This window comes from Melitaea cinxia, chromosome 2, assembly GCF_905220565.1.
Source record: "Melitaea cinxia chromosome 2, ilMelCinx1.1, whole genome shotgun sequence".
NCBI classification, from domain to species: domain Eukaryota; kingdom Metazoa; phylum Arthropoda; class Insecta; order Lepidoptera; family Nymphalidae; genus Melitaea; species Melitaea cinxia.
This window is the reverse complement of record NC_059395.1, coordinates 7,132,831-7,155,368: the sequence shown is the minus strand read 5'-3', so window position 1 is coordinate 7,155,368 and position 22,538 is coordinate 7,132,831. Positions and strand designations below refer to the sequence as shown.

Genomic DNA, 22,538 nt, shown 5'->3' with positions numbered 1-22,538 from the left:
AGATTATAGAAGTATGATTTTAGCTTTTCAATTTATTGAGTATGTGTAATATTAGTTTCAAAATTGTTAAAAAAAATCTCTTTGTTGCCATATAAAATATTTAATTCATATGGCATCCCTATATTTATATTTACGAATGGATGGACCGAAGGAGATGGCTTTACTTTTGTTAAACGGTAAGAAAAAAGAGACGCATAGATTGTATTTGTTTAAGCGAGAAAAGGATGCAAACAACATTTTAAGTTTAATGTGTAATATAGAGCTCCATCTGTACGCTAACCGATGATACTAAAGATAGAACGACATACGTACGATGAAATGAACGACAGTTTTGCTTGGCAATGTGTGAATTTTTCGTTGTTATAATATTTTTTTGCTTAGATTTGTTGTATTAATAGCATTAATGGACAAACTCAATTGGATATAAGATAAATACTACCCTGTAATAAATATTGAATAGCCTTTAATCACAGAGAAGGATAAAACGTGCGGTGAGTTTGTGCATGAATTTATATGATTGTATTGAAAGTAGGTAGGTAAGTAGCTGGCTAGATGGCTGGGCTTGGGTAATGACCGGTCTCAATATTTTGATCTTCGTTGTTTATGACAAGCGATTGAAAGAGTTTTCATTCAAGTGTCTATTCAATAAAATTTAATACTTTTTTTGTTGTTTAAGAAATGGACGAGACTCCTGGGCTTCAAATGGAGACTGATGTGTCTTCCACGACTGGCGATGTATCTGAGACCCAGCAGTTGCCCGGTTCGCATGGTGATGTCGAAATGGTTGTTGTTGTGGAGAAGGTTCAAGAGGAAAATGAAGCTCCTAGTGATAAGAAGTTATCACCATCAAAGTCTGATGATAATGACTCAACGCGCTCTACAAAAGATTCTCCACAGGCAGACTTACAAACACAGAAAACTGTAAGTTCACCTAATACAGAGATCCAGGTAACTGACATGAACAATAAGAATCAAACACAGAAAACTTCACCCATTAAGGACATTGTAACAATAAGTGTAAGTCAAAAAGCACAATCACAAGATTTTGCCAACTCTTCTAGCAACTTAAATCAAATAATAAACACAATGAAAACAAATGATTTGGCTAGTGATGATATCCAAATAGTGGATATCACTGAAAACAACCAACCTCAGAGGTGTAACAATCCTCCTAACAAAGATTTGATTCAAAATATTCAAATACAGAAAGCTACTAGTAAAGATATTCCAATAATAGATATCAGCAGTAAGACTCAGCCTCACAAGACCGTAATATCTCCTACTAAAAATATTCAAATAATAGATGTAAGGCAAAAAGGCCAAACACACAAAATTATAATCTCCCCTACTAAAGATCTCAATCTAAAGAAGACACTCAAAGTAGTTTCTCCTGTTAAGGATGTCCAAATAAAGGAGCAAAGCCAGGAAATGTCTGTTAGCCAACCAGTAAAATCGGCAGAACTACAGAATAATGAAATTATTGTTGATTCTCCAAGTGAGACTCTGAATTTAAATGAAGACAAGGATAAACTCAATACTGAAAATGTTAAAAGTTCTGCCAGCCCGATCCCTCAAACAAGCTTACACACCAAATCCCCTGTTCAATCAACAGAAGACACGCAGACAAGCGACGAAAGAATAGAAACATTTGATGGTGATAATAAGGATGATAAAAAAGATGAAATAGTTTTTAATACTTCAATTGACATATGTGAAAAGTCAAATGACTCTCAGACAAACTCTGATATTTCTGAAAAAGAGCATAATAAAAGTATAAGTAGAGAACTAAAGTCCCTAATAAAATCTGCAAAAGAATCAAAAATAATAAGCGAATGTACACAGCTCACAAGTAAAACTAGAAAGTCAAGAGTTAATCCAGATAGTTCTAATGTGAGTTTAAATACATCAATAGAGGCAGATAAAATACAAGGGGTCAGACGTAGTAGTAATAATTCACAAAAAAGTAATTGTAGTGAAAAGTCTGAAAAGGCACCAAAAAGGTCTATGAGGTCACAGAATCCTGAATTTGTGAATAAGGTAAAACAATTTCTTAATTCTGTCACGGGTAAGATCCATAAGGAATCTGATGATGAAGAAGTCGATGAACATAAAAAGGATATCCGTAGTGAGAGCATGTCACCATCTCCAAAAAAGAAAAAACAATTGGAAGCTTCACAATCTGAAATTGTAAGTGTAAACTTATCAAGGCAAAAACTTGATGTTCTAGTTTGATAATATAAATAATCACATTCCTAAAAAAATACACCACTCATTCTTTTTAAGTCAATTAAAGTTTATAAAATGGTTTACAATTCTGTTAGTTGTATAGCTAATCTAGCAAATGGTCTGTCATATGGAATTATCACATATAAAAAATAGCCTATGACCTATTCTCAGACATACTGAATGTATACAAAAAATTTCATAAAAAATCGTTCAGGGTAACACTGCGATTTTTATCTATAACATATACTGTTTGTTCACAGGTTCAAGGACTAACTAAGCTAAGGTCAGACTCATATTGCTGGCGATGTCACTGGGCAGTGGAACAGGTGGTGAATGATAAAGGACACCCACCTATGCAATGTACCGTATGTCCACGGACATTTCATTACAAGTGTCTGTCCGGCACAGAGAGAAGTAAAATAACATCAGAAAAAACTTGGGTCTGTCCTGAATGTTTGGCTGTGTTACACGCTGAGAGCTCTGAGACTAGGTATGAAGTAGTATTATATAATATGTTATGTGTTGAATATTAACTTACGTGTTGCATCTATGTTCTAATACAACTTATTCAATTGTTATTTATAAATAAATTAGCCTTTTGTCAGGATATATAAAAATCACCTTTTAATATTCCATATACATTTCCCATAAAACTATGGCAATGTAAAAGATGATAATGATTTGATATCACATTTTTAATATTAAAATTAAGTATGTATTTATTGAAATTTTATTTTACTGAAGCACATTACGATGGCTCCTAAGTATACTGAGTCAACTCTACTTTTAATAACTTTATTTTTTTCTTACATAGGTAGGTAGGAAATCAAGTAAATGTTATTAATATTTTAAAAAATTAAATTATTAAAAGTTGTTAGTTGACTCAGTATACTTAGGAGCCATCGATTAGATGTCACAAGGCACAACTCAAGTACTGAGTATTTAATAATTGTTTTTATAAAGATTAAAAAGTTTTTGTAAAAATGCTATATCCGCATCTGCAAATATTTGTTTCCAGGTCGCCAGCCATGAAGAAGATCTCATTAGGTCACCTCTGTGAGCTATTGCAGTATGCTTTGGAAAGGATGATGGATCTCAATGGGGTAAATAAAATTATTTATAATTTAATTACTTATATAAATAATTTTGTGTATATAAATATGAATTATAATTTAAGGATGTTAATTGACTCAAAAAGGTTTGTTTTATAGTATTGTTTTGTAGTAGTAGAAGAATAGTAGTGTATAAAATTAGCAAACATCTGACTAAATTATATGGTAAAGTATGTTACTATAATCATAATCTGCTTGTTCATCATGATAGTTCAATGTAACATTTATTTTTACTACTGCAGTATATATTTTTCTATTGGTGTACAATTTATGTAACGCGGAAATTCGTAATTGAAAGTGTTTTGCTAAGAATTTAATAATTTTCATATTAACAAGTGATTTAAACTATGTATTCATATTAAATATCTATCATACATAGTTAACAGTACCTATTTTAGTACTTTTTTAGTTAAGTATTGAAACGAAGTTCCTTATTGCGCGCGGTACACGCACTGAGCGGGATGAGAGCGAGGTCGAAAAAGCGTAACAAGACCTTTTCTCGACATTTCTAGCTTATAGTAAGTTTTTGAAGTAAAACTCCTTTACGCACGCTTGACTTAGGAAGTATGAAGTATGTAATGAATGTGTGACGAGAATGTTACGAAAAGTGTTATCGCGCGAGGCGAACGACAGTTGAGAGGAAAATATAAGTTTGTGAAAATAGAAAGAGTTACGTTTCATAAGTCTTACTTCAGTCGTGTGGTATAAAGCACACTTGATATTCTTTGAATATATTTATTTGATGAACAGCTTTTACACATACCCTTTACTCTTTACATTTTATATAGAAATATATATATTTTATTACAAATTTTCAAAATTAACTTGATATTTTACAATATAAATTATGACTATACAGCAAACGTCTACTGGGGGTCCATATACACCGTAAGCCGATTTTTTATTCAGACTAGTGTTTTAAGTTTGAAGGTCACGTTCGTAATTTATATGACAAAATGGACGCCAGTTTTGAAAGTTGTCATTCTTGATCATTCGAATGACGTGTAACCATTCGGTCTTTTATAAAACGTAAAATTTCGATATAATATTTGTCGTCATTATAAATAGTTTAGAATGTTTGAAATGGTAAACTTTACCGTACGTGATTATAGCAAGCAGGCTACATATAAAAATATGCGATACAAAACGTAAACACGTCGGAATATGCTTAGTGAAATGACCTTGGTACTTATCTACAGACGGCTACTGGTATTACCTGTCCCTTTCTAATGCGAACTAATCGATAAGTAGAAACTATATTGTCGTCTCTTTCTTACTCCGTGCTAATAATAATAAACGATGCGATGTAACGTAGATCGGTGTGTTTCACTTGTTCAGTTGTTCTGCATTTTTTAGCGTGGTATTTGTCATACCTTCCTATGAGCAAGATAGATCTCAACAACGATGTTTATTGATTTATGACATCCGAAAATATTACGTTTCTAAAGAGAAAAATAAATCATTCAATGCTTAAAATTATAAATATGACGTTTTAAAATAACATTTCGCTAATAGCGCAAACTTACCGTTACGAAAACTAAATTATATAGACATACATATTATAGGTAGATATAACATGCTATTTTCTTCTACTATAGGCATGTGCATGCCTATGAAGAAACCCAAACACAACAACTAAAGTTAACAAAAGTTGAACAAGCAAACAACTTATCTATTTATTTGAATTACTATACAAATTAATTTAAAAATATTACGATGAAATATTATGTACCTATATATTTCTTCTGTTATGCTGTTTATTTATCCCTTGTGAGATATGGAGGCTAAACTATCTTCATCTTTGAAATACACAATGAAGTATTATGTCTTATCTGACATATAAATAAATAAAAAATTGGTTCAACTTCGTACATCTAGAAGTTATATTTGAAATTAAAAGGTAGTTAACATATTAACGAAATGGAAATGTAGATTGATTTAGGAAACAAAAGGAAATGCAATATGACAAAAAAATTACGTCATAAACGTAATAAATTAATGACTATTTTATTATTTTTATTAGCACCCATGTCATGCCAAGACCCGGATTCGACTTTTATTTATTTTAGATGTGTAATTTAAATTTAACAATCAATTTACATAACCTATAAAAACAACTGCTTTTCCTTATTATGTATAACCTAAAAACTTTGGCATTGAAAAAATAACAATTTCTTTTAATTCATATTTCAGGTGGAACCGTTCATTAATCCCGTAGACCGGGAAGCATTCCCCGACTACGAAAAATACGTCGTTCACCCGATGGACCTCACTCTAATGAAGAAAAACATTGCTAAAGGGCTTTATGGCAGCACAGAAGCTTTCCTAGCGGACGCGCAGTGGATATTGCACAATAGCATCATATTTAATACACGTAAGATAAATTAAAAAATAAATATCTTAATATACACACACGGACGTCTGTTTTTAAGAAAATGACTTAATACATGTGTTTAGGTATGTGTGGTAGCGATGTGTCGAGTACGGTTTGATTCGAGTAAGACTTGATTTCTGCTTTGGACTCGTATACCGGAGTACCAATTTATTTTGACTCGAGTATACCAGAGTCAGAACAAAAAGAATTGCCAAAAAAAGGTCATCTAGTCGGACTCTAGTCATAATTAGAATACCATATAAAACCGACTTTAGTTGACTCTAGTCCATAAAGCAGCGATTGGGCACATCCATAGTTTATAGGCAACTAGTTGCTATTTTTTTAAATTTACATTGAAATAAATATACTGATAGCGGAAAACAGGGAGGAATATAATATATATCTATAACAAGGTATACAGGAAGGTTACAAAAGGTATACATTAAATTACGATATGTTAAATAAAAAAAATTTAAAGAACTCTATACTCAAAAACTAATACGAAAATAAAAACCATAGTTCCATTTGCCGAAAATACTTTACATCATTTTGGAAACGATCTGATACTCTTAATCTCTTGAAATATATATCTGATACTCTTCAAATAGCTGGATCGGTTTTCACCATATACAGCGATGCGAAAACTTCGAGAGCCGATGACGTTAATTTCCATTGCAAAGTTAGTAAAGTACACTTTTTAGGGATGACTCAACAACTACTCATCAGATATCGCTCAACTTTTAATTGGACCACATGACAAGTGCCACCTTGAATAAAAAAAGTATGAATAAAATCGTTACTCCTAGTAAAAAACCCATGGTACACACCTAAAAAAATCAATTGAGCTTTTTTTTTTTTTTTTATTGAAGTAGTTAAAAAAATGGACACCAAAAATGAACAATTACACGGACGCCCGAAAATAATATCTCAAGATATAGAGATAATCACGATTCAGCCCGTAACATCCCACTTCTGGGTATAGGCCTCGTTCTCTTATGTAGAAGAGTCTGAGCTTAATACAAAACGCTGCTCCACTGCAGGTTGGAGGTTACATTTCCTACTATAGTTAGGTAGTAGGAGTAACGATCGTTATCAGGTTTATAAGATATCAACCGGGACCGACAGCTTAACGTGCTCTCCGAGGCACGGTGGCTAGATCCACAGGGACAGACACTCAAACTGGAAACAAATATTTGTACAAATACAAATATCTGTACCGAGCGGGAATCGAGCCCGCAAACTGCTGTGCTTTAGCGGCTATTTGCACCACTACACCAAAGCGGTTGTTAATGAAAAGTTACGAGGTAACAAAAATAAGAGAAAACTGTTGAATTTAGAACCTCCTCCTTTTTTGAGGTTTGGTAAAAACAACTATTAGATATTACTATGTTCGTAGTTTACCGTTCGGGTAGGATGTTTGTAAAAGAGTTGCTATTTCGTCTTTCTATTTATTTTTTTAATATTCGGAAAACCAACAGCACAAATAACAATACATAGCAATTGAACTAAAAAACATTATGGTTAATGATAGGTCTTCACGTATAAGAACTAGCATATAAATAAACATATAATGCGGACAGAGTAACTGCATGTCAAGATATTACTTAACCTTTTTTAAACAATACATATATATCAACTAAATAATGCAAAGAAATTCTGGCTCAATACTCGCCTCGCCACCACCACACCCGAACTGAATACATCAAAATTGCCAAATTCCCACGCCACAGGAAAGCATTTTGGCAGTTATTTGTGGATACCAGAGGTAGTTGTGTATAATGCCGTACTGATTTCAGTGGTACGATAAAATTAATTTTAGAAAGTAGTCTTTTTATATTTAGCTGATTTCTTCCATGCATAATTAAAAAAAAAATTAGCATTCTGCACTCTATATAAACTATAAGTGTGCGAAATTTCATACTCCTCCATCCGAGCAATTTCCGTAAAAAGGGGTACAAAGTTTTTGCTTCACATATTAATATATACATATAAAATCGACACCAACAATTTATACTACGCCAACTCGAATTTTCGATAAGTTGGTTTTCTTAATGCAACTTGAATAAACGTGTTTTTTTTTTTTTTTGTAATAATAAAAATTCTGAAATTGCAATAAATAAATTAACTATTAAAGATACCAAATTTCAAATAAGTTTCTTAATTAATATAAAAGGTATCACGTTTATCCCTTTTATAAGCCTCTATTGTAAAGTTCTCTTTTATGAGTTAGCTTAGTATAAATTGCTGGTGTCGAAATATATATTTTTAATTTCCAGTACAATCGAAGTTAACGGGGGGAGCCCGGGCTCTGGTGCGGTCGTGTCGAGCAGAGATGGGGGAGATCGAAGCGTGTCCCGAATGCTATGCGGCAGCTCACGCTCGCAGACCTACCTGGTTCACTGACGTCTGCACCACACCGCATATGCTGTTATGGGCTAAACTTAAAGGTACTTATTTATTAATTATTTTGATTTTTTTAATACAACTAGGTCAGCAAACAAGCTTAGGGCTCACCTGATGATAAGTGATTACCGTTGCCTATAGACACCTGCAACATCTGAAGCAAACAATCGCTCTTATATAATGGTGTGCGTAGTCGCTTAAAAACGATGGTTTGCTGGTTCGAATACCCCTCGGGGTGGATATTTGTATTTGTACAAATATTCCTTAACGGTTTATAAATCTGACCTTGTAGGTCACCCCACTATGCCTCGGAGAGCACGTTAAGCCGTCGGTCCTGGTTGTTATCATAAATACCTAATAGCTATCATTACTCGTAGGGAACTTATCTGCCATTCCGCAGTGGAGCAGCACGGTGGATTAAGTTCCAATCCTTCTCCTACGTCAAAAAAGAGGCCTATGCCCCCTATGAGCAGTGGGTTGATACAGGCTAAATGCAACATCTGAAGCATTGCAAGCGCGTTGCCGACCCCAGCCTCACCATCTCTGGCCATCTTATTCACCACAGGAACACAGCACTACTTGAGAGCAGTATTATTTAGCTGCGATCTTCTATCAGAACAAGGTACTTCTCCAGTCGAGCTGCTCCAGATTTTTTGTAGAATAGAGTTTTTCTCCAGAATTGGTATACAGACGATTGTATACAGTGATGAGAATTTCAGAAATTTATCTTTAATATTAAAAATTATTATTTGCAATACATCTAATCCTATTTATTTCAGTGAATACAGTATTTAAAAACCCGAAATATTATAAAAGGTTGTATGTTGTTGTACAGGTTTTCCCTACTGGCCGGCAAAAGGTATGTCAGTCAACAGTGCAGGTTTAGTCGACGTTCGTTTCTTCGGCGCCCACGACAGAGCCTGGGTACCCGCGAGGGACTGTTTCCTGTACTGCGAGAAAGATCCCAACAATTTCAGAACAAAGAGACAGGATATACTTGATAGCATGCAGGTAATGTTATTTATCCTTTAGTTAATAGTTATATCCTTTAGTTAGTACTTATATTTAGGACCTGTTTTACTGGTTTCCGTTAACGCTATTATAATATATTATAAAAATGGCGATATCCACTATATAATAATATTCTATATCTTAAAAAATTAACACATGGCCGTATGTTCCTATGTAAGCAACTTAATGCTTGTGTTATATATAACAGCCGACTGCTATAATTAAGCATTTTGTTCCATGAATATACATAGAAACTCAGATGGGAATCGAACCCGTTGTCCCGGAATAGCGGAAAGCAGTTTCACAACAAATCGAACTCGAGCTTGGTATATATTTAAAAGCTGTTCCGGAGTGAAGTACTGTCTCACCTTCGAGAGGACGCCCAGTTTTTTGGCAGCTGTTCGAGCCTTTGCTTCTATGTATGAGCCAAAACTGAGGGTAGATGATACAGTAACGCCAGATATGGGCATGGGCACACCTCGAAAATAGGGAGTAAAGTGAAAAGGACTCCGCTTTGCCAAAAAGAGACACGCCTGGGTCTTAGAGGCGTTGAACTTGACCAGGTTTGCGTCACCCCAATCAGAGACAGCTTTAAGGGACAAGTTCAGACGCTGAATCATGGCTTCCCTCAGTGACTGGACCTCCGACCCACTCAATCGCGCGTCGGACACTAACGCTCGACAATGATGCTGTCATCTGCATACCCAAAGGTTCCGGGTTTGAGCAGGTCGTTGATGTGCAGCAAGAAAAGAAAAAGACATCATAGTACACTTGCAAATTAATTTTAGTTTTTATTTTTGGATACATTTTCTTATACAATGTAAGATTTTAAAGTATTTTACCAATTAATTATTTGTAACTTTTAATTTCGTCATTATTTTAGGAAGCGGAGCAGCACATCCGTAACATTTCTCGAAAATATGGTAAATTTCTATACGCGCCGTTTAAAACACCGTTTGATCCAACAAAACTAACGGAACAACTGAAAATGATGGTAAGTACCTATTTTTTAACCAACTTCCAAAGAAAAGGAGGAGGTTCTCAATTTGATTGTTTTTTTTTTTATGAATGAGTTGACCGATTTCGATGAATTTGGTTTTAAGTGAAAGTTGTTGCGTGTCATGTGGTCTCATTAAAATTTAATTGGGAACTAATAACTTTTAAAGATATCTAATAATGCGTATTTACGTGACTATTTTTTCGTCGACCTACGTTGTATAAAACTGCATAACATTTTACTGAGTGCACCGATTTTGATGTTTCATTTATAAATCAAAAGCTAATACTTGTCATGTGGTTCCATTTAAATATGATCGATATATAATAAGCACTTTTTGAGTAATCTTTAATGCCGCGTATTTATGAGACGGTGCAATGCCATGCCACGCCACGTCAACGCCATCTATCTGACTTAATTAATACTACTTCAGTGAAGAATAGATCCAAGTATGCATCTACTATAACGTAGTGAGCTAGCTGTATTATCCACTATGGTAGCAGTTTATTCTTTATAAATAATTTTGATGATTCTTTTCTTGATCGAAAGCGGATGCTTGTCTTTTGGTCTGATTTCAATTTGATCGAAATTTACTTGACTATTTTTTCGTGTACTTAACGTTGTATTACGTGTCGATATAATTGAAGTCGGTTTTTATTTCGTTTGTGAGCAAACACAATGATTATTTCATTTCATTATTGAGGTACCCAGCAAATGGGTTCAAAATTAATTTAAAAATTATGTATAGTAAATTAGATAAGTCTCCTGTCTTTAAAGTCATAGATATATCATAGTTTAAAATTTAAAGGGCTTAAACGAAATACGTAACTATAGTGCATTCAACGAGCCGAGATACCAAACGTAATCAAACCAAATTAATGCACAACAATGAAGGGTTTGGTAACCTTTTTTTTTTACTTACACACATTTTTAAAATGTAAAATATATTTATATTTTGATAATTAATTAATTAAACATAATTAATTAAATATAATTAATCGAATATAATTAATTAAATATAATTATGTATATATATAAATAATAATTATAAAAATCAAGCGTTGCAGGACACGGAATGAAATAAAAATAAATAATACAAAATCAAAGGGCCGTCCGCGGTCCGAATGTTTTCAAAGCCACTTAAAATATCGTTCGAACTCGCAGAGAGACGTGCAGCAGATAGCAAACAAACAAGATAGAAAGAGATAAAAGATAAATATAGTCTATATTTAGTTTCTTCCGTCATCGCTACGAAAAAATGATGGGCTTTGTTTACGTTTGGTATCGCTTCTCGTTGAACAGACCTTACAATTTATTTTGATTTTCAAGATTAGATTCAAGGATATTTCTGATTTGCGCCTCAACTGTGCTCAGCCTTTTACCAAATTTGTGTAAATAATTTTTTGTACTTAATAATTTATAAATTTCCGTAGATACCGTCATTTGAAGGTGAACTCAGAAATCCAATAAAGGAAAAGACAAATTCATCACCTAATCCCGCGAAAGAGAAGAGAAGATCAAATTCAAAAAGTTCAAAGGGTTCTGTGAACGAGGGGTAAGTTTTTACTTAACGTTTCTATATTTAAAAACGTACATGTATCATATTAACGGCTCCTAGACGAAATTCTATGTCAGGCGTTCAATAACACACTTCAATAAAACACTCGCTCAGACCACGACATCTACATTGCTAATAGAAACATTTGCCTATAATAAGGATACAATATCTTTACTTTCTCCTGCAGCGTTTTCAAATGTATCTGCTTAATTCTTTCTTACTTCTACTTGTATTTCTTATTGATATAGATCACTGCCTTAACCTATATGTTTTTAATCAAACAATCTCTTTTTTCAGTGATATTAGTGAAAATGAAGAACTTCAAACTACCCCATCTAGAAAGATGGCAGATGGAGCAGAAATTGCTCGCGATGAAGGGGAAGAAGACTTCTGCATTGAAAAGTAAGCAATTAATTTGATAGATTTTGTAAAATTGATTACATAATTATAAAAAACAAAATAATACTTTTCAATTCGCAGAGATAAATCAATGGAAATAGAAGTATGTCTTCCTAAAGAAAAAGAGATTTCAAGGAAGCGCCGTAGATCTGAACTTGAAGAAGCAGTTATTACGATAATTGAAACTAGTAATTGCGAGAAAAGGAAAAAAGTAGACATCGAAAAAAGTGATACTGTAGTTGACTCTGATTTAGAAAGTAGACAGGAAAAACAGACAGAAGATAAATCTAATACTGAGGATACTCATAAGATAACAGAAACACCTACTGATGAAATTGATACAGTGTCATCAGCAACATCTAAGAATAATGTTATAGAATTAACAAATCTTCTAACAGAAAAGGAACCCACAGCTGAAAAAACTCCCGTAAAAATAAATATAAGAATGAAGTCAACTAGAACAAGCACCCCAAAAGAAAAAGATGAAAAATCAGCCACGCCAAAGCTGAGGCCTATGAGATCAGATAAATTAACTCCTGTTGAAAAAGAAAAACAAGAGTCTAAAGCCCAAAAACGGAGAAATTCTAGAAACAGATCCGTGAATAATAGTCAAGGAGGAAAAGTGGAAAAATCTACAGAAAAGAAAAGTGATAAGGACAACACTAATAGTAACTCGAAAGATAAAAGTAAGGAAACGAACATTTCAAAAAATAAAGACACTGAAACAGATAAGATCTCAGATAAGTCTAATAAATCTAATGTAACAGATAGTCCAAGAAATTCTAAGGATAAAAGTCACATTGATGATGATACGTCGTTAGCTGTGATAGCACGCGAAGTCACTAAGAGCACTATTCCAGGTCTTCCAACAATTAGTAGTGTCTGTAGCCTTTCTACTTCACAGAATTCAGAAACAAGTACTAAAACAGCAACAAATACCAAAAATAACGACACTACAGTTACAGCAAATTGCGATTCAAGTATATTTACCCCAACTAGTACTGACAACGTTCGTAATATGAAGGAGGCTGTAAATAAACTGCAGAAGCTTAGAAGTGATACAGAAACTCCTGTAGTTGGACGGGTTGGTGTACGCGCATTTGCCAGAATGACATCACCACCGGAAAAACAACCTGACAAACCAGCTGAAACGGTCGAAGTCGAGATAAAATCTGAACCCATTGACTATGATGATGCAGGCAGGCAATCGGAGAAAATGGATTTAATGAATGCGTTCCACCTTCGTCCAGTCAACCCACAAAGTACGGGATTACGGAGCGTACGAATAAATAAAGTAGTCGTTGCGCCAATTGCAAGGAAAACTGTATCGAAACCACCTGAAGTTCGAGTTAAAGCTAAGAAAACGTTTCCACAACCTAAAAAAGTTGACGATGGCAGATCGGAGTTAAATAGTAAAAATTCAATGGTGTATATTCCCATACAGCCTCCAAGTACGCAAGCTCCGGTCAGACCGACAAGACCTATTACTGTCAATGGAACGGCAAACACACAGAATGTGAGGCCTCAAGCACCAACAAATACCAGCAATTGTAAGTTACAATGTCTTTAAATTTTATTTTTATGTTTAGTGTTGCTGGTAAAATTAATTTTTCCTAGTAAATGTAATGACTTAATAGAGGTCATAATTGTGAGCTATTATATAATGGTATCTATAGTTGGTATAACATAAATTAGTAGACTACTAATTTAGTGAGTGTGCTTTTAATTTTGATTTCCCTTCTTATTCTGATTTATTTTTCGAACTTTCTTAACAAATCTGGTATATACCAACTGACTCGCTTTCTACCGCCGTGTTTTTATTTCTTTTTGTGACAACTCTTAATTTTTTTCAAATTAGCCTGACAATAACGAACACAAAAACGTAAGGCAAATGTGTTTGTACAAATGTAAGCTATAAAATTTAATAGACAAATTTATAATTTCAGCTAACAGCATAGTCAATACAATGACGACACCATTGATACCGGGTGCTCTGACGTCATCTCTCTCAAATACAATTCCAACGCCCACCGTAGCATCGAACACAACAAACACGATATGCATGCCCACTGTTGGGCAAGTTTCCACTATAGGGCAAGTTCCGACTATGGGGCAAGGTCCCACAGTTGGACAAGTTCCCACTAACGTGCATACTGTGCCATTGATAACATCTGTAAACGGACAGTGGACGTTTAGCTTGCAACCGATTATGTCAGTTGGTGGTATTGATGTAAGTTTTTAATTAATTAATATAATAAGTATTTTGTAAGTAATTAAACAAATCTAAGGGATTTAGTAAATACTCTTTTATATACGACGCAAGTGACACATTCCCAAGAAAAATATATTGTAATCCCTAAAAAATCAAAGAGCAGTGCCAACCTTTCGAAAAATGTCTTTAAACAAAAGAAATTTTACTATTGAGGCTTTCTGCTTGTTATAGTAATAGTGTATTTGTATTAAAATTGCAAAGACATTAATTTTCAAGACCAATAATTTTTATTAATACTAAAATGCTGCTTTTCTAGATTTCGCACACCTTACAATGGTAACTTTAATTTTAGTAAAATAATATTTATTGAAAATAATAAATAAAACATTCATTCAAAAATAAAGTGTTCTATGACATATATTTATTATTTAAATATCTTTTTTTAAAGGGTACGTCGTCACCTCCAGTCGTCAACGGTTTACCGGAACGGAATAACCCACCAGTCATACCTTCAGTTCAACCTACTCCAATATTGAGCACACAATTACAGCCTGCTGTTAACATACCAGCGGTGCCAGTACAACCCTCGACTACAATCAGTAGTAGTACTGAAAATACTCCAGGAGAGGTAAGGCTTTGTTAAAGTCTGTTCAACGAGATGAGATACCAAACGTAAACAAAGCCCATCATTTTTTCTAGCGACGACGGAACAAACAAAATATAGTTTATCTCTTTCTATCTCGTTTGTTTGCTATCTGCTGCACGTCTCTCTGCAAGGTCGAACGATATTTTAACTGGCTTTAAAAACATTCGGACCATGGACGGCCCTTTGATTTTGATTTATTTATTTTTATTTCATTCCGTGTCCTGAAGCGCTCGGGGTGATTTTTATATTTTGATAATTATTATTTAAGAAGTATCCAATCTTATAACATAATTATATTTAATTAAGTAATTATCAACATATAAATATATTTTTCCTTTTTTTAATTTATGTAAAAAAAAGTTACAAAACTCTGCATAGTTGAATGACCTCGCATTTTGTTTGTTTACGTTTGGTATCTCGGCTCGTTGAACGCTCTATAGTTATTATTTTTTAAATATTGAACTAGGTCGATAAACAAGCGTACGGCTCACCCGATGGTAAGCGATTACCGTAGCTTATAGATGTCTGCAACACCAGAAGCATCGCAAACACGTTGCCGACCCTATCCTCAATTCAGACCAGGAACTCTGGTCCCCTTACTCACCAACAGGAACACAACACTGCCTTAAAGCAGTATTATTTAGCTGTAATCTTTCTGTAAGGTCGAGGTACTCCCCCAGTCGGGCTGCTCCATATTTTGAGCAGGAATTTTCCTGCTGTGCCCTACTTCAGTAATGTAAGGCTATAACACTCTTCTCAATGGAGTATGGGCCTGTTTCACTGGTTATGGTTATTTATCCTGCAAATAAGTTATGAGAAGACTTTAAAAGCAAAAGGTAGACTAGGCTATTAGGACCTGTTTCTCCTTAACCAATAAACCATAACTTGCTTCATATTTGCAAATTGATATATCTCATAAATATAGTGGAATTTGATGGTAATAAAGAATAATACATCAAAAACTTATCTGCTGGATACCGTTCATCCGTCAAATAGCGTTACCACTTTATGTACCTGAATTTAAAACATATAATTAACGTATGTTGATGCCTACATACTATCATCATCATCATACTATGCTTTCTTAAATGCAAAAGCCTAAGTATTAACTATATCTATACAATAATTGTTATATTGCCTACCCGCAATGGAGCAGCGTGGTTGATTAACTTCCAATCCTTCTCCTATATAGAGAAAGAAGCCTATACCCAGCTGTGGGATGACACGGGCTGAATTGTGATAAAATATGTAAAATAAAAAAATAAATCTTTTTTTTATCTTTTATTTAATGGAGTTTAATCACTTAGTGATAGCCACCCCCTTAACAGAAGTGATACAAAATGACAACATCAAAAACATAGCCATATAACAATGTGTAACATTATACTTAGCTAAAAAAAAAGTAATAATAATAAAGCTGCAGTTATGTGTGATTTGTTCTCGGTCCCCCTTCCTTTCCTAAACCTCCTAACTTTTGACACTTACAATATGATTGATCTAACCTTATTCTCTTAGAAAAATATTTTAATCTTTAATAATTACTAATAATACCCTCAGCCTCCAAGATTGCAACAGCGACCAGCGCTTCTCAACCCTCTAGACTCAAACACCCCCATAGGATCTGTACCACCCCCATCCACAGCTGGACCACTCACTGCCAAATTAAACCAGAACGCTGTCAAGGTAAGTGATAATTATGTTTGTTTACAATTTTATTAATTTTTTAAGGGTCGTTGGACAATAAGAATATCGAATCGGCCCCAGAAGGTATCAGACTCATAATTTCAGGAAATGTTGGTACTCTGAAAGATTCTGCAAGTTTTAGATTTTTATCTATTACTGTTTTCGAATAAATCGAAAATACTGAAAATCAGTAAAAATTGTTATTCTCAGCACCTTGTGAATTGATTGATTAAATACCGGATATGTTTTGGGGCATGATGGTAACTTCTAAGAAAAAAATATGAATAAAATTGGTTCATAAGAACCTTAAAAAACGAGGTTATTTCTTAATTTTAATTTTTAGCCATGACGTTACGATAACAGTAAAAATATGAAACAATTTTTTTTTTTTTTAATTCCTCATTCAGTTTTCAATAAAATAATGACCTCGGTGAATTTTTTAAAACGGTGCGCCATATTGAAAAAATTAAAAACTGATTTTTTCTTTTTATCATTTGTACTATAAATCAATGCTTTTATGCCTTTGAAAATGGTAAAAAGTTAAAAAAAAAAATAATAGTAGGATGAAACCCATTGTAAAAGGAAAGAAGGAAAGAATAGAACAATAATGGAAGGAAAAATAAATTACGGGCGATCTGAGGTCGGGAAGTGGTAGAGAGGAGGTTTAAGGGTAAAAAACGGCTTATCTCGGCTTTCGGCTAAATTATAAGATTATTCAAAGTTCGGGTAGGCTGTTTGTAAAAGAATTGCTATTTTGCCTTTTTTAGTTAGCTGATTTCTTCCGGACTCTATTAGAAGATTCGTTAGAAAAAGTTGACGAACCGACGTCATATGCGACCACTCTCAAGTTACAACTGGAACAAATGCAGTGGAGGCATCAGCAGGAAATCAAAGAGCTTAAACATAACCATGGTAAGTGGCATTATATGTAACTTATTGAAATAAAACTTTTTTACAAACGCTTGACTAAGAGAGTAAGTGAATTAATGACGAGAGCGTTAATTATATAATTAACTGTAAAATAAATAAAAATAAAAAACGAAAACAATACCCATCTCAACAAGACGTTTTATACCTATTGTTTTCTAATGTTTACGCGAATTTCATTCAATTAATTATAATGAAAAGTCCTCCACTCACCAAGGTTGCTGTATATGTATCCGAAACGTCGGTCATCTACAAAACTTAATCAACCGCGATAAAATCCGAAAAAACTCGTTTCATTATAGACGTTTTATATTTATATCTACCTACTTTTACGCTATCCCGCACTGTATTATTCTAATCTTCACTCACCTGAATTGTCTGGAAGAGATTGCTTAAAACAATAAGACCTCCTTTGTATGCTGTCAGTGTATCTTTATACTTTTTTTTCTTTCTGTACTACTATTTGTGGAAAGAGTTACTTGCCGATTCTTCTTTGTAGAATTTACATTCCGAATTGGTACTAGCTTCACTTTTAACGATAAATAAAATTTTATTTTGTAAAATGACGATTCGATGGCCGTTTTCTATTATTTCGTTTACTTTTAGAACTTACCATAACGGAAATGAGAGCATCTTTCGAAAAGGATAAGTCTCGGGCGATCAGTGAGGTGCGAAGGAATGCGCAAGTCGAACTAGAAACTGCCGTTAAAGCTGCCAAGGCCAAACAGTGGTAAGTTATTTAACTGCTTGCATTTAATTTAAGAGTATATACGGCTTGGATACTAGCGAAATAAGTTATCGTACTCATAATACTATGTACAAAAGGTCGGTCAAATAGAAGTAATAGCTTAGACACAATATAGACATTAATTGAGGTAGAGTACAGCTGGAAATTTTCTGCTCAATACATGGAGCAGCCTGACTGGGGTAGTACCTTGACCTTACAGAAGATCGCAGCTAAATAATACTGTTTTCAAGCGATGTGTTCATGTTGGTGAGTAAGGTGACCAGAACTCCTGAGGGGAATTGGGAATAGGGTCGGCAACGCGCTTGCGATGCTTCTCATGTTACAGAAAAAGCTACGGTAATCCCTTACCATCGGGTGGACCATACGCTTATTTACCGACCCAGTTATATAAAAAAAACATAAATTGAAATTAAGTTTAGAAATAATGTGTAGTGTGTTTTATTGCCTGTATCCACCCTGTGTATATTGTTTCCTTATTAATTCATTTGGTTCAATGATACCAAAAGAGATGAGCTGAAAAAGATAATTTAGTGCCAAAATTGTTTAGTTTTAGCTAACTAGCCCATAGAGCTATACAATATTTTCAAAAGAAAACACCTAATTAACGCATATAAATGTATTTCCTCAGGTGTGCCAACTGCAACCAAGAAGCTCAATTCTACTGCTGTTGGAACACGTCGTACTGCGACTATCCGTGCCAACGAGCTCATTGGCAGCAACACTTCGCTGTTTGCACGCAGCAGAAGAACCAAGTATGATCAGCTAACTAGACTGTACTACTAATTGTGTGGATATCGGCATAGATATTAAGCTTTGACTTACTTTTTATTTATTTTTATTTTTACACCTAACATAACTATTTTTTGTTCCGACTGAACGATGCAAAAAGCTTGGACCACTTTCCGCATCACACACGAAGTGTTTAATTTTCGATAAATATCTTAAAATATTTTATACCTTTAAATATTTTAGTTACTTTTACTTGTTTTAAGACAAAATTTAAATTAAAAATGACATTTGAATCCACGACCACACCATATTTTTGATATGCATGATGATCTGGATGATTTAATTAATTATTTTATACTTTATTGCACATAAAATAACATTTTACATTTACTTACCCTTGCCACTAAAAGCGATTACTTACAGGCAACTATAAGTATATGAGATTGCTATATATAGGTATAAACATAGTATTTTATTATTTGCAGGATAATACCAACGATAATTCAAATTTAATAGAGAAAAGACTGCAACCAGCTCCCGAGAATCTCCCAGTAAGTGATGTTTGTAAAAATAATTCTTAATTTATGTAAAAGTTCTAGAAGTTAGTTTAAGGCATAAATAATATTAGGTCTTATTTGATTCTCACATTAAAAAAAATAGTATACCTAACTCCATCTTTAAAAGGCCTTTTAATGGGTAATGGGTTGTGGGTTTGATCCCGCTCCGAGTCTGTGTGAAATATAATATATATTTATTTATGTATATGTACTTATTAGCTGTGCCCCGCATCACTCGCGTTAATTTAAGAAAACCACGTACTAAAATTTTATGTAGCCTATATCATTCCTCGAAAAATAGACTATCCAACACAGAATAACTTTTTTAATTCGAACCATTTCCTGAGGTTATCGCATTTTGAGATGTTCGCAAACAAACAAACAAACTTTTCAGCTAATTATATTTGTATAGATTTGTATGTAAATTTATCGATAAAAAAAAATGTAGCTATATCAGACGGCTGTTACCTATAGATAGATAAGCATGAAAAGTTAAAGGAACAAGCGATGGTGTATGCTATAGATATTTGTTTATCTGTGTTACAGAAGAACTCACAGGCGCCGACACTAACTGTGGGAGGAAAGGTCGCCCACACGCGCGTTTTTGCTCAAGATGCACAACAACAGAAGACTTCAATAATAGGTATTATTAGGTTACCAAGGACTTGTGATAGTAGGTTACCTAGAACTCGCTACTTTATCTGGGTAGAATGATTTTGAGAAGGCTTATTTTCTTTTTAAAATGTGATTTGATCTTAATGTAAACAATGGTATATTTTTAAGGTTTTTTTTTTTGATATCCTGATTTCAGAAGTCCGATAAAAATGATTTTGCAGTACACAAACTTACAGTGTGTAACTTGTACAAAATATTAGTGTGAATAATAGCAGTGGCTACGACAGTAAAGATTATAGCCACCCCCTCTCTTCCCGTGGGTGTCGTAAGATGCCACTTAGGGATAGCGCATACCACCTTGGAACTTAAAAATCCGACCGATGGTGGGATAATCATCCAACTGCTAAGTTTGAAATACACAGGCCGAAGACGGGTAGCAGCGTCTTCGGTGCGACAAAGCCAGCCCTATGGTCACCAACCCTGTCCAGCGTGGTGAATGACGTGGTAACGTGGGCAACACACATGAGTTCGCGCCATTTTTGGCGTGAACTTGTGGAGGCCTATGTCCTGCAGTTGAAATAGGCTGAAGTGATGATGATGATGATGATGAATAGCAGTAATAATAGTAGAATAGCATAAACTAAAAATGTTCAAATTATAAAGGAACATAATTTTTTCTTCTTTCATTTAATGCATTCACACAATGTCCCACAAAGCAAATGGATACAAAAACGGTTAGCATACATTTAAAATTTAATATATGTAATTGCTTATTTATATTTATAAAAAAAATGATATTTTTCTGTAATGAGTATGATTATTTATACATTTCATTACTAATTTATTTAATCTGTAATGTCTTACTGCTGGGCTAGTCCTCTGTCTCCATTTTAATTTAATTTGTTTATTGAATAAATTTCTTTGAAAATTAATTAATTGAAATTCTTGTTAAAATTTATATCTATATTATTTAATCTATAAGAATTTTTTTTCACAATATCGATAATAGTTGTTGTTTTGTTTTATATATATTTGTAAACATTTCCAGTGAGTATGGTTGAGGACCAGAGTGGGAATCAAACAGTGAAATGTGTGGGCACGTACAAGCCAACCGGAACACAGCAGGTATCACCGTTAATCATAAACAAACAAGTATGTATAGTTTTGTTATTTCTGTTTTATTTTGTACTAACATCGTGACATCAGTTGCATGGATGTTGTTTCATTAGGAAAAAAGTTTTAGAATAGTTAAAAATTCTCTAAGGTGTTTAAGTAAGTGTAGTTTTTAGCTCTTTTCTTTTTATGCTATGTATATTTGTGTATGTTATAATTTAGCTTTTATGTATATCCAATTTTTATTATAATACGTAATGGTGTCTATATTCTTTTTAAAATTTTTAGTTGATATTCTTATATTTAGTAACAGTTTTGCGATTTTTAATTATAGTTATTAGTTGATATATTAATTATAGTTGTGATGGTATTTCTTATCTGCCCATTTATGGTATCTGGATATAATTAATTTATTTATGGTAGCTTAGAAAAATTTATTCTAATAAAACCTTTATATTAAAGATTCTCGTTATTAATTTCACAGATAATGAACAATGAAGAAAATGCCGCTAAGAAAGTGGTAACGTCGGGTGGATATCTAATCGTAGGCGCTGGTACAGGAAACCAGCCCTTAGTGACTCCATCAAGACGCACGCACACCATACAGTACTACACATGAAAAACATATGATAATTCATAGTGATAAACCAAGCTTAGAAGTGTTTGTGAAGTGTCAAGTATGGCAAAAGAACATTAAAAATTGATGAATTTAGTGTTCAAATTGAATGTTGTTGCTAAATTGTTGTATGTATATTGCCATGATTGAATTTAGTAAGTAAAGCGTTTAAGCTTTGGAAATGTGTCGCGAGTATTATATGTAAATACATAAGCATGTCAGAAAGGTAACGTCTCTGTAAGATAGATAAATAAAAATAATTGACTTCTATGTGACATTGGCGAAATCATCTGTGCTCATGCTCATGGCACTATTGAAAGCCATTACCCTAAAGAAGAAGAAGAAAATAATTAAAATAATTGACAAATTGTTAGTCAAATCTGATTATAATTAGGTATGTATATTACAAAAGACATCAAAAACATTATTTTCTATTATATATTATCCAACAGACATAAGTGGGTATAACTGTTTAATTTTATGTATTGTAACAAGAGATTATATGCATCGATCAAGTAAATGATAAATACAATTATTAAAAGGAATCAAATGGACTTTTCAAATAAATTCCTGTCTACATACACGCACTTCAGCCTGTAATATCCCACTGCT

The 22,538-nt window shown here is 33.6% G+C and overlaps 1 protein-coding gene across 1 annotated transcript; it reads left to right on the top strand.

Moving 5' to 3' along the window:
• The first annotated feature begins 678 nt into the window (after window positions 1-678).
• Window positions 679-22,471, top strand: LOC123659108 (protein kinase C-binding protein 1-like). Its single transcript, XM_045594374.1, has 20 exons — window positions 679-2,187; window positions 2,487-2,716; window positions 3,245-3,329; window positions 5,532-5,712; window positions 7,989-8,159; window positions 8,951-9,126; window positions 10,010-10,120; window positions 11,557-11,678; window positions 11,979-12,083; window positions 12,162-13,630; window positions 14,027-14,310; window positions 14,741-14,920; window positions 16,496-16,621; window positions 17,389-17,533; window positions 18,155-18,278; window positions 18,925-19,048; window positions 19,511-19,576; window positions 20,129-20,225; window positions 21,246-21,349; window positions 21,795-22,471. Exons 1-20 carry the CDS (start codon window positions 679-681, stop codon window positions 21,927-21,929), a joined length of 5,544 nt encoding a protein of 1,847 aa, XP_045450330.1. The 3' UTR covers window positions 21,930-22,471.
• Window positions 22,472-22,538: the final 67 nt, after the last annotated feature.

Excerpts from the sequence above, each read along its gene's own strand:
- LOC123659108 (XM_045594374.1), top strand. The coding sequence starts at position 679 with ATGGACGAGACTCCTGGGCTTCAAATGGAGACTGATGTGTCTTCCACG. Across the intron at positions 5,713-7,988 it reads TAGCATCATATTTAATACAC|TACAATCGAAGTTAACGGGG; the intron begins GTAAGATAAATT and ends TTTAATTTCCAG. Across the intron at positions 8,160-8,950 it reads GTTATGGGCTAAACTTAAAG|GTTTTCCCTACTGGCCGGCA; the intron begins GTACTTATTTAT and ends GTTGTTGTACAG.